The 12,949-nt window shown below is 40.8% G+C and overlaps 2 protein-coding genes across 6 annotated transcripts in view; both read right to left on the reverse strand.

The window, feature by feature from the left end:
• Positions 1-497: 497 nt before the first annotated feature.
• Positions 498-6,126, reverse strand: DYNLRB1 (dynein light chain roadblock-type 1). The gene is made up of 4 exons (XM_075058677.1): positions 6,014-6,126; positions 3,056-3,131; positions 2,122-2,289; positions 498-1,021 (listed from the first exon to the last, which is right to left on the reverse strand). The coding sequence occupies exons 1-4, from the start codon at positions 6,014-6,016 to the stop codon at positions 978-980; spliced, it is 291 nt and encodes a 96-aa protein (XP_074914778.1). The 5' UTR covers positions 6,017-6,126; the 3' UTR covers positions 498-977.
• Positions 6,127-8,502: 2,376 nt separating this feature from the next.
• ITCH (itchy E3 ubiquitin protein ligase) overlaps positions 8,503-12,949 on the reverse strand; it is a 66,093-nt gene continuing 61,646 nt past the window's right edge. For 3 of the 5 annotated variants that reach the window (XM_075058722.1, XM_075058690.1, XM_075058699.1), the window contains exons 23-24: positions 12,643-12,715; positions 8,503-11,967 (exon numbers count right to left, since the gene is read on the reverse strand). In XM_075058722.1, coding sequence (XP_074914823.1) covers positions 11,868-11,967; positions 12,643-12,715 — 173 coding nt within the window. In that variant the 3' untranslated portion in view covers positions 8,503-11,867. The remainder of the gene's footprint in view (positions 11,968-12,642; positions 12,716-12,949) is intronic. The other 2 variants (XR_012654563.1, XM_075058715.1) reach the window with 2 other exon arrangements.

Raw genomic sequence — 12,949 nt, forward strand, 5'->3', positions numbered from 1 at the left:
CTCTTCAGTACAAGCCAGAGTTGTGTCTGTCACACACGTCACAAACATCTTCAGTGCAGACAGTCTGCACAAATTCTTGAGCTCTGCATGCAATTAAAAGGCTCTTCCAAGACTACAAAAATAACCCCTTTATTATTTTGGAGGAACCAGATGACCTTTTTTGTCCTTAACAGCCATCAATAAAAAATTACTAAAGGAGGATACCAGATCAAATTGGCTGCTGAACTGTGATAGTAGGAGAGCTCCAACAGGCAGTCTTGATGGCCTTACTTAGCCACAGCACTTCTCTGTCTGAAACAAAAAGGAAGTGGTAGGAAAATGCTCTAACATAGGAGGCAATTATAAGTACATTGCACATGCACTTAGACTAAATCCTTCTTTAGAGAAAGCAACAGAAGAGTAAAAATAGTCCTAGGATGGTTCTGTTTTTTGAAGAAAAAAAATCAATCATGAGAATAATTAAAATCTTCAGAAGGAAAACACATAAGACAAAAATAGTCACTGATGACACTTTTTAATTTGATATGGTCAGACTTTTTCAAAGTAACTTGTAAAACCAACAAAGTAAGACACAACTAGAGGATAGGCAAGTTTCATATTTACAGTCATTGAAAAGCAGTAGTGTAAAAGCATATCTCAAATAGTGGTGACAGAAGCATGGAAACATACAAAGAATAATCTTTTTTAGAACATTATTAGAATTTTATTATATTACCTTCTTAACTATTAAAAGAATCTGTTGCATTTTTTACTGCCTGATTCTAATTCACCAACTCCTCCTCAAAACGACTTGTGATACAAAAAAAAAAAAACCCGCCACTTTTTCTGTTTGTAAACAACAAAACCACCTGCTTTTGTTTTTCCAGACATTATTGAAGTGGCACAACAGAATTAACACTAATGCTCTATTCTTTACCATTAAATAAAAAAAAAACAGTTGGGCAAAGGGAAAAAAAACCCAGACCAAGTCAGCGTAATCATTCAGTTGGGTTCTGGATGACAATCAGGAAGTAGTCTTTATCTGGAGGAAAAAAGAAATAAATTATTCTTTCATTGCTGGTGTTTGTTCACAGCAACAATAAATTTCAGCATTTTTTCATATCTCACTGACACACTGTGGGAACTAGAGTTCTGACATTCATTCTCAATGAGCAAAAGAGGCTTGGCATGTCAGATCACTTATAATTTTTATGAGTCTTACTGAGAAAAAGTCTCAGCTTTAGAAACTACATGCTCCCAAGCCAATTAAATTTAATCCAGCTTGTGCCTAGGAAATAATAGTAACTGGCACAAGCAATGATGGAATCAAAATAGGTGGTACAAGACAGTGATTTCCCATATCTCACAGGCAGACTGCTGGGCTGCAGCTGTATTTTTTCTGGAGCAATGCTTATTCCTCTCTTTTCATCCTTCATATGGAAATTACAGGGTGCCTCAGCATAAACCCCAGAGCCTGTCTTAAGATCTGCCTTGACCAGTCCTTGCAGAGCAGTCTACTGCAGCCTCTCCATCAGCACAATCCCACCATGGAGCCAATGCAGTATGAAGGCACAAAGCTGAGTTCCTGCCACATTAGTGAACTGTACCCATCCCACTGCTTCCCATTTCATAATTTGCTGAAATACTGAGGATGTTTCCTGAAAAGAAGGTTGCTGCTGCTATATTCTACGACTCATGATTACAGCTACAATATGCTCTATTACTTTTCTCTGAACTGGAAAATCTGTTAGACTGTTTTGCTTTATCACTTAGTCTACAGTTCCGAACTGAAATTGCTCTCAAAACATATTCCTTTCCAACTCTTGTGGTTTTATACTGAAAAACACAAAATATAAGAGACTGCAACACGGTCTCGAACACTATTTAACACTTTCTACTTTGATCAACATGAAATGAGGAAAGTGACTTCCCACATTCAAACATGAAAAAGCAAACTTAGGTCAGTGATAAAAGCTTTCAACTCTGATGAAAGCAAAACAGCTTCTTGGAAAATAAGAGATTATACAATATGAAAAAAAGCAGCCGGCAGAACTCTTCTCTCAGGCTGACACAGTGTCAGTCTCATGAGAAAAGAATTCTGCTGGATTTGCTGATGCCTGCTTTCACGCCACTCACTTTTACCTGGTGCAACCATGATTTCATTTTTCTTGGAGCGGATCCGCAGGAATGTGAGGTCATTCTGGGGATCAATGTCTCGCACAGTGCTCCTTGCCTTCATGATGAAGCTGTGCATGAGGCCCGCATACTGAATTGTTGTAGAGTTGTCCATAGTACTTTTGATAGGAATACCTGCAAGAAACAGGGGACAGCAAGGATCAGTGACATAACTCCAGAACTAACCCTGCCTTGGGCATCATTAGGTCCAGCTGGGGTGGCTATTTAACCTAAGCAGATGTTGTCGCTACACCGGGCATTAGGAGTGTTCTTTTTAAAGGCTTAGAAGAACATGAACAGAAATAAGATGTGGAAAGGCTAAGATCTGGAACCACAGGTGTAGGTGAGAAGAACTGTTTACCTCTAGTAGCATCAGTGCTTTTCTTTTCCTTTTTCATTTATTTGGGTTTTTTTAATGAGATCTATACATAGAAATAAATAGTAACAAAAATAAATATCTGTGGAGAGACAGGAAATACCAATGTTTCAATCTTGTCCTCCTGACTGGGGACAGCTTTTCCTTTCAGAAAGGCTCCTGAACATCACAGTTAAACGATATTCAAGTAAGCTGGGCTGGGATTAGTGTTGATTATAGAGGACATCAGCTGCTGCATCAAGGCTTTGACAGAACACAGGCTGAAACACTGGCATAACTCAAATATTTCTAAGCTTTTGCAATTTATTTTGATTTATTTCCTAAAATAATAAAGTGAGCTTGCAGAATAGCAGAAATAGGAACCCAATTTTCTCTTATTGCCTAGCTATTGTCCATCTGCTTTGGCGACAGGAAAACCTTTGCTAAAGACAGACTGTAATCTAAATGCAAGTAGTACAATCAGCGGTCCTTAAAGTGCATGTTTAGAATAAGTTATATCTCAGAAACCCGAGACTGACACGGTACCTTCAGAATTAACAACAATGATTCCCTGCACTCCTTTTTGGCTCTGAATTCGCTTCAGCGTTTCTTCCACCTCAGCCTGCAAACAGAGAAAGCACAAATCAATAGAAGATTTCAGCTGTTACTTGCCTTCCACCAAAGCTTTGAAATAGTGACTGAAAATAAAGCCGCACAAAGATGATTAAAACAAATACTACCTACACCATTCTGTACAGCAAAGTGTCTGTACTTTGGTACTACCTTTTCTGCATGACCTTTTCAGTTGTTTTCTATCTGTCTTCACTCTTCACTCATTTGTGATTATAATCTTGTGGAAACCTGGAACTCCCCTCTAATCTTTCCCTCTCTCCTCCTCCCCAACCCTCCCACAACCTCACACATCAGTTCCTTACTGTAGGCTTGCAACCAGAAGCCTGCTTCATCAGACTGCTACAATTTAGGTGTCAAGCAAAAATCGTGTATGAAAATATACACGGAATTTATGAAAAACATAGAAAAATATACATTCTTGTTGCAAAACTACCTTCCCTTATATCAAATGAATGCTAAGAGCAATTACAAATAAGAAGGGTCGGGGGAAAACAATGAATAAATGCTATTTGTTTATAATTACAAATCCTGCTGGGATAGCTACAATATTATAACCACTAACAATAATTTAGAGCTTTGCAAAATCAACTTAACAAAAAAAAGGAAAAATGAAAACTGAAGGCCTAGGCGGCAGTCCCTTTTCCTTCTCTGTAAAAACCACCATCAACAGAAGAGCTTCCAAACCCTTCTGCACAACTTCCTTTGCTACAAGACATCAATCAAAATTTAGCTACAGGTTTTCTAAAACCTCAGCACCTGAGCTGCTTTCCACAGCTGGGTGAATATTTGGCATTTTTTATTCCCACTAAAGGAAACAGAGACATGCAGCATCTTTCAGATCCTGCACGACAGAGTCCCACAGAAATGGTCTAGGAGGGAAGACAGGAATCACCTGAACTCAGGAAAGGTGAGACCTACATGGGGCATTTGGCCAAGACAGCTGTGTTTCTTGGGCACTGTGAGTAACCCTCTCTCCACTTCCACCCAGCAGCAAAGGAGCACAGTCATGTTATAAGCCTTGTTCCCTGGGAAGAGGACTTCTCCCAACAAAACAACATAGCCTCCACCTCAGAACTACTAGCAAACTTCCTGCAGAGTGCTGTTAGTTTAAGTAGCTTGGAGTAACACAAACTATTGCAGGTAAGAGATGATACCACCTGAGTTTGTCTTTACGAAGCAGAGTTTTTCTGTCTTACTCAGCATAGAAAAATTCAGTCATTTCAACAAAACTCCTGATTATTTTTGAATGCCGGATTATTTTCAAGTGGAAGACAAGGGAAGGGAAACAAAGAACAAACTACAGGGTGCACAAATGCTGAGAGAAATATGGCAGCATACTGTTAAATCTGAAATAATTTCCTGACTTCTTACTAGCAGTATTTAAGTCCTGATTCATTAAGTATTTTCCTTCGTTGGACCTTAACAAACCTATCTGGATGCAAAGAAGCATCTACAGAGAATGATACTGATTTTTAATTTCTTCTAACAGCCAACAGATAATCTAACACACAAGGTGGAATGATCTGCTCTAACTGTTCACTGCTCTTGACGTAGGAAGGTCTTGCTCCTCCTGTTCTTACTCCCTGACACACACATACCACTTCACACACACTAGCTATGGTGCTTGTCCAACACCCCTGCAAGCCAGTTCAACTCACCAGACTAGCAAAAATATTACTGAGAAAAAATTTATAAGTTTAACTTGTGAAACAAACAAAAACATTCTTAATAAAGGGTTGAATAACTACAAGAAACAGTATATGGAGGAGAGATGCACTCTAGAAAAGGAGAGTAAATACTCCCCCATCACCCATCTGTCTTATATAACCTTTGTTGTATGTACAACAGTAGCCTTTATCTTCCTGTTTTCATCTAGAAAGCTTTAACTCCTGGGTTTGCCTAAAAAATATGTCTTATTAGACCATTTCAATTTTCCACCTACAACTTAGGTCAGTACTTATTTCTTTAGAAGTTTTTCCACATATTTTGATCCCCAATTTCATGAATGCGTGTATGCTAGCCAACAATACATTTGAATAGGAAGCAACCTTCAATGCAATTACAATAAAATAAATACGTTCCAGGTTTCACAGGATATTAAAAAGCCAGATGTCTGAAGCAGTCTTTTTTCCTGATTGCTTTCCGCTTCAGGAGTTTTAACCCGGTAGCCGTAAGAAATGCAAAGATTTTCCTCTCAACGTATCTTCAGCCTGCCATCCCACGGCGTTATTTCAGTACTTGACAGAGTTAACTGAAGGTTTATGGGAACGGTACGCTTTCCACCGCAATGATTTTGGGACAGAAGCCCACGGCCAGCACTGCCGGGCAGGCTGGGCTCAGCTGTCACGGTGACACCCCCCCCCCCCCCCGCCCGTGACAAAGCAGGGCCCTCCCGAGCTGCCCTGTGAAACGCCGGCGAGCCGCAGGAGACCAGAAACCTCCCGGCACAACACCGACTCAACAAGAAAGGGCCAGACCCGCGCGTTCCCAGCACAGAAACCGAGCCCCGGGCAGACTGGGGGGGGGGGGGATTGAGAGACACCGGAGAGAGATCAAACAACTGCCCACAGCTGGGTCCCGCTTCTACTCAGTGCCGGGCACCGGCCGGCCCGGACATCCGCCCGGGCTGGGGCAGCCCCTTTGGCCGAGGGGCTCCGAGGACCGGTCCTCTCCGCCTCGGTCTGCGGGCGCTGGCGGTAGCGCCAATAGGCCGGAGCCCCCGGGGGCCGGGCGAGAGAGGCGGCACGGGGCCCCCCGGGCCTGGCCGCGGGGCAGCGCCGGACGGGAGGGGACGCCCCGGCCCCGGGGGGTGACACGACCTCGCTCCCGCCAGCCCGGGCAGACCCCAGCGCCCGCCGCGGCCTCACCCACCATCTCGAGCCGCCGCCGCCGCCTCTCCGCCCAGTCACGGCACCGCGCGCATGCGCCGCCCGCTCCGCCAATCCGCGGGGAGGAGCGGCGGGCCGGCCGTCACGACGTAGGCCCTGCCCTGGAAGCACTTGTCGCAAGGGCGGGGCGGAGGGGGGAGCCGAGTGGCGGCGTTTCCGCGGTAAAGCCCCGCCCGGATCGCCTCAGGGCCCGGCGGGGGCGGGTCCCGGGCGGCCGTTGCGGAGGGGGAGCCGTCGCTTGGCGGCCGTCGGGTCCTCGAGCTCGCGTAAGGGCCGTTGGTCTAAACCCTCACAACTTTACCCCTCAAATAAAGCAAAGAGTTGACACACACTGCCGGTGCAGAGCGGGGATGGCCGGTCCAGGCCCCACTGCCGCGGACAGGCATCGCGCACCCCTAAAACTGCCGGGCTGGTGGGAACCTATCTGCCGCGGCCCCTAGGAAGCGAGGTGAGGCGGTATGGGTGGCTGCTGCCAGTATGGGAAAGGTAAACGCTCAGCCTGCCTATGTAGGGCCATGTCCTGTGTTCTGAAGGCAAAACGAAGTAACCCACTCATGCACCATATCAGACACAGCCCTAGCTGGTGTTACACAATAGTAGCAGTTAGTACTTTCCCCCTTTCAACTGGAATCCAGGCTCGGCTTGATTCAGTGCTGCTTTTTTCAGCACTACCCCCGTGCAAGCAGAAAACTGCCATTCAGCTAACACTCAGCTCCTCTCAACAGTTACAGAAAGCAGGTGTTTGTTGGGTAGAAAGTAGAAGTGTGACCTCATAAAGTATTTTTTGGTTTTTTTCCAAGATACTCTGAAAACCAGGATTTGACATAGCAGATAAGCTCACTGGTCCTTCAAATCTGGCAGGCACTACTTTCTGCTCAGAGAAAACAAGATTTCTCCAACAAACCCTGTCATTTTTGCACTACTGTAGAGCTGATAGGTTGAGAGTGGACATGAGATCAGGCACCTTCAGAGATCAGGAACAAATCCTTCTTTAGGATTCAAGAGATGCTGCTATTTTCTCGTCTAGTGGATATTTACAGCTCTGCAACCTAATTAATTTAAATTCTAATCTCGCTTACCAGTCCAGCAGTAAGTTTTAAAGCTTGCTTACAGAAAGTCATTCTACCATAGATTGATTCCACTTCTAGTCCCACCAATGATGACAAGATTTGGTCAATAGGTAAGCAGTGCAGAGCTGCTATTGGAGACCTAAACCAAACAAGGTTTTGTTTAAACTAAACAAGTACTCCCATCTTGCCAACTACAAACCCATCAATAACCCCAACCAGGACTGGTACAGACATTAGCAGCATCATCACATAACAAAATAGTGAGGAACTAATGCAATGGTGCAACTGAGGTGTACATTTACCATGCATTGCATTGTTATTCTGTTTTAGTTCTTTTGCCGCCCCCCCTTAAACTTCAGATATATGTGAAATATCCTCATAGCTGTACTAACTTAAAACTACACAAAGCAGTGTCAAATTTTGGGTTTACACAACTTACTAGCATGCTTTTAAGTGATCTCATCCAAATCATGGAGGAAGCAACTCAAAACTAACCTCCCCTGCTGCAGAAAAAAAGGCAGTTATTATTGCATATATTTACTTGGCATAGAAAAGCATACGTGGGATTTGCTGCTACTAACAAAATTGTAATAACTGAGCCTGCGTGAACATCTGGGAAAATATGCAGAGTGAAAACCCAGTGGGAAGGTCTGCAGCAACGAAGATTACCCTCAGTGGAGGACGATCAGTTTAGGGAACATTTGAACAAACCGAATGCAAACAAGTTCATGAGACCTGATGGGATGTACCTGTGAGCGCTGAGGGAGCTGGCCAATGTCATTGTAAAGCCGATCCCAATTATCTTTGAAAGGTTGAGGCAATCAGGGGAGGTTCCTGATCACAGAAAGAAAGTAAATAACCACTTCTCCTTTCAAGGAGGAGGATTAGGGTAACTACAAGGCTCGTCAGTCTCATCTGAGCTTTTTTCCCCTCCTTCCTGTCACACTGTCACTCCTAAACAGAAAACACAAACTTGCACAGTCATACCTCATTTTTATTATCACCACAATAGTGGTACAAGAAAATGTTAAAGCTGTGGCTCCTGCAGAACCTTTCTCCAGACCATCTCCCTCAGAGTACCACCACTAACAGACCAGCAGCCTCACTGTCTCCTTGGGGCAGCATCCCCAGCACCATGAGCACTAAAAATTCAGGTATTGTTGTATTTGCAGTTTCTAACCAGTCACAAACACAGCTGTGTCTGAAATCTCCTAATGAAGTTCCAATGCAACCAACAATAGCAGAAGAGGTCTCAGGAAAGAAACGTTCCTAAAGAACTTTGCTAGAAGGACAACTTCAGGCAGCCTAACCCCTCACCCCCCAAAAAGCAGACAGACAATTTATTTGCACACGGATGCTTCATAACACAGAAGAATAACGACGAAACTACCAACTCTTTAAGTAGTTTTATAAAAGTATTTGACTTACTGAGATACTGTTACAGTTACCTGAGTATTTGAAATTACAATGCAAGGAAATTTCAACAATGAATTTCAGTACAGTATTTTACAATCCAGTGCTGCTGATCCCAGTTTATATACGAGTTCACTAGAGCACATATACACAAACAGTGATTCTTGAAGAAAATTAAAAGAGACCACAAAAAGGGGGCTGGAGATACCAATATAACAGAGCGAGCTGAGATTACAAATGTAGTGCAGCATGTAATAAAAATGCAAAAACAACAACAAAAAAAACCCCAAGCATTTTGTTTTACTTTTCTCAGAATAATAAAAAAAGCTTTTTTTTTTTAAAACACAAGCAACTGGATTAAAAAAAATGAAATTCCATACTAGATCAGATGAAAACATGATGCATTTACTGTGCATTTCATTAGTATATTAACATTTCCTGAGCTACCCAGAACAATAAGGCTTTGTTAATTCTTAGATCAGTGGCTCAGCATTTAATTTTCTCATGTCATTCTCATAAGGCAAAATTCTAAATAAAAGGTATTTTAATAGTTGAAAACTAGGATCAATTGACAGTTGCGTATGAATATACATTTGTGACATACTATGAATTTATGCAGCTTGGGTTGCTAAATAATTTGAAGTAGTGGGAGACAAATTCATTAATCTCTGCTGAAAATCTTACTTGGAAGTCCAATTCATAATAACCTATTATCTGGGATACAAGATGATGTGGGCTCATCCACATGTTGTTTTCACCAGATCCCTATAAAGAACAGGAAAGTGCACCAGTGGCTTACATTAATTCCTTTTTATTTCTACACAACACACTGTAAAAAATTAACAATTTGTTAGCATTCACAATGCTGACAAAGTAAAATGCCTAAGTAATCTTAACCTCTGACTTCAGAAACATTGCCAATTTAACACAGTAAAGTTGCTTTGGATTTTTTTATATTTTGGCCAAATCCAATGTTTCACAGATTATTCCCCTGCCCCCCCCCCCCCCCCCCCCCGTTCTTTATTTGCAACATTTTAAAATCATATCTGGTGCTTGGGATATCCAGCCCCCTTTCCCCCATCCTAATACAGCAGAAGAGACATATAAACATGCCATTTAAATTAAAGAAAGAAAAATGGAATAAGTGGAATCCCGGACTGCAAAAATATATACAAGCATTTACCTTTTTCCTGAACTAAACATTTCAACCATAAAAATATTAAACAGCCATACCCTATAGAACTAGGGCTAAGGCTATTTCAATTATAACTATTCTTTATTTTAAAAATATAGGGCTGAAAGCCTTTTGGGTGATATTTATACATTAACAATAGTTCTAGGTTCCCTACATGAATCATAAAGCATTATGCAGAACACAGACTATTTTTCATAGCTTAATCTTGCATTATCTTGCTTAATTTAATCTCTCTTGTAAATATGTTAGATAACTACATTTCATTGTAAGAATTAATATAAACAGAAAATATTTATAAGGCTTTTTTCTCCTCATGAGCTGTATGCTGTAATATATCCATCAAATGTTTTGAAGTTGGCAGATTTTCCTCCTAGTAAAACCATGAAGTCAGGTTAGTTCTCACCATCAATGAAACTGTAAAAGAGGGTCATTTCTGCATCATCAGAAACTTTTCCTTGCCTTTCTTAGAATATGCATGACAAAAGAGCTATTCACTCTAAACTCTAACCATTCTGCCTTCCAATAAGCATTTATCACTTTGTATGACCCCAAAAAACTCTTGAAGTCAGTTAAGAACTGTAGTGTCTTGGTTCTTCTTAGGCCTGAATCAGTTTTTCCCTCTTATAGTTTAGACAGAAGGGACAGCAGGAAAGAAATTTTCTTTTCAAGACTGGAAGTTCAGTTCTACGGTTTCCCACTATCCTGTTTCAGCTCCAGTATCTAGAAGCCTCTTAAAAACAGCTCCTGTCCCAATGCTTTGAGCTGCAGTTATGCTTTACTATGTGCTACAAGCTATTTCAAGTGTCACATCTCTTACTATGGCTAACAGCTCATCTCATTGAAGTTTGCTTTGCTCCCTTCAGATAGGGCAAGAGCTGACCATACCCAAAAAGTGCATTCAGTCTAAAGGAGCAGTAAAATGCAAAATGTTATTGTAAACCAGAAGAGAATTGAATATCAACAGATTCTAAAAGGAAGTAAAAGATCTTATTAATACAATAGGAACTCACTACAAAAGTTACTAGCTCTAAGCAGCTTAGGGTGAATTAGCTTAGAAACCTCCCGCAAAAACTTTAGTTTCAGTCTTTATAGAACTATTTACTGATGCTCCAGCTTTTATAAAATCTGTAATCCATGTCTGAACTTTCTAATCCTCTTGGCCTTAGCCAGTATCACATATCAGTTCATCAGCAAAAATAAGTATTATCATTTTCTGAATCCAGTTGTTTTGTACCTCTTCTGAAAACCCAATATTGTCTTCAGAGCAAACTGGCTGCAACATTGAAGAATAACACTGAGAATAATGTCTGTTAACACTTTTGACAAGAAACATCAGTCTGCAAACAGGAATCTAAATGGAATCAGTGCAATGCCAGGTGGTCTTGTCTTTTGCAAAACTAGTGAAGTACCACAGTGTTAAGATTGATTTAAAAGTTAAATGTGTTACACAGAAAAAGATCAGAATTCTTTGAAGGGCACACAGAAATGTTCCAACAACTTTGGGTGGGTGTCTGTTTTGCTGAAATTAGCAGGATTGGGAAAAAACAAAGCAAAGCTATGCCCTGGATTTGTGCCACAGTTTGACATCCCCTTAATAGCAGCTTGGATCCAGCTGGCATGTGAGCAGATTCCAAGCAGGGAAAAAACAGTCTGGCCACACTTGAGTTAGAAAAAAGGGGCTTAAGCAATTACTTTGCTCAGAGTACACAGAGGATGGTTACAAGCTGGCTCTAATAACCCTGCTGTAAAGAGGCTTATGATGATGCTGCAGCATTGCAGCTACCAACGAACTTCCCAGTGCATCAGTAGCAAAAAATGCTACTAAAAAGGAAAGACAAAACTATTGTTAAAAATCTGTCAGTCATTAAGGACACATTCTAATTAATGAATGGTAAAACAAAGCAGAGCCCAAAGCTGTATTAAACCTCTACTTAGGTCATATTTCATTTGTAGCCATATCTGCTCATTTGATTTCTGAAAGTGCTCAGTAGAAATCCAGAGTTAATGTGGATAAAACCTCAGGATAACATCCATTTACTTACACATTAGTATTGTTAAATAAATCCAAGTCAAGTCTACTTTACAATGAAGTGTGCAACAAGCAGAAGTGAAGAACATACATCGTGTTGAGTTCACATTCTTCAAGGTGCAAATTTTAGCTATTCTTGCCCAAATCCTTCTGTTTCTTCAATTGCGAACAACAGCTTTTCCTTCAACTGCTCATAATTCTTATAGGGTGGAAGGTCTAAGCGATTGAAACTGAAAATAAAGACGAAACTTAAGTACTGAAAAATAATTAAACCATCACCAAAAAAAAATCCATTATGATTATGGGTAAACTTTTTGCTGTGTAGATGGATACCTGGATTTATACCCTGTGAAGAGCTGACTACTGACAAAAATTTATATATTTCTAAGAGCAAAAGTTAGAGTTCAAGTGCTTGAACAGTGATAGTTTTCTAGAAATGCAGTGTACTAGGTAAGAAGTTTCACTAACTTTTCCTAGTTGTTAACTAGAGTCATCATTCACATTTGAAGTTTGAAATTTGTGTGGTTTTACTAAACACTAATATACCTGAGGAACTGAGTATAAGCTACCTTTTCTTTAGGGAAGGGAGAGTGAATGTGGCTACTTCACTATCAAGATGCAGTGTAGTGATATCAACCCCAAATTCTTTAGACAATACTGTTTATTACTTTAAATTTTCAGTAATACACAAATCCATGGAATTTACAATGGAATCTACTCCATGCCACAAGAGTTTTTCAAAAGTGTAGCTATTATTCAACAACAAAGTTTATTGGTATAACTTGGTGTTTGCTTTCACACAGTCTCAACCATTTAAATATATTACCCATTTACTAAAATCTCCAAGAACATTGTTGTCAGCAAAACGAGAACAACAGTAATACTCTGATTTGTTACATACTCACCAGGTATGACTTCTAGGTAACCAGTTTTCCTTTCCAACTTTTTCAATACAAAATTTTTGGGGTCCATTGCTCCCTGTAACAAATGCAAATAAACAAGGCATAGATCTAGCTATCTTTGTAATCAGTAGGTAATACATTACAACTGAAGTATGAAAGGCTTAAACACAAGATTATCATTACTTGCACAGAAAAAAAGACATCTGTCTTTCACTATGTAACACTGTCTAGATCAAAGTATGCCTGTGGTGAAATGCATAAATTTGAAGAGATTTTGAAACTCAATACAACAGATGTAAACATTCCCTCA

Source organism: Buteo buteo, chromosome 2 (assembly GCF_964188355.1).
Source record: "Buteo buteo chromosome 2, bButBut1.hap1.1, whole genome shotgun sequence".
Taxonomy (NCBI): domain Eukaryota; kingdom Metazoa; phylum Chordata; class Aves; order Accipitriformes; family Accipitridae; genus Buteo; species Buteo buteo.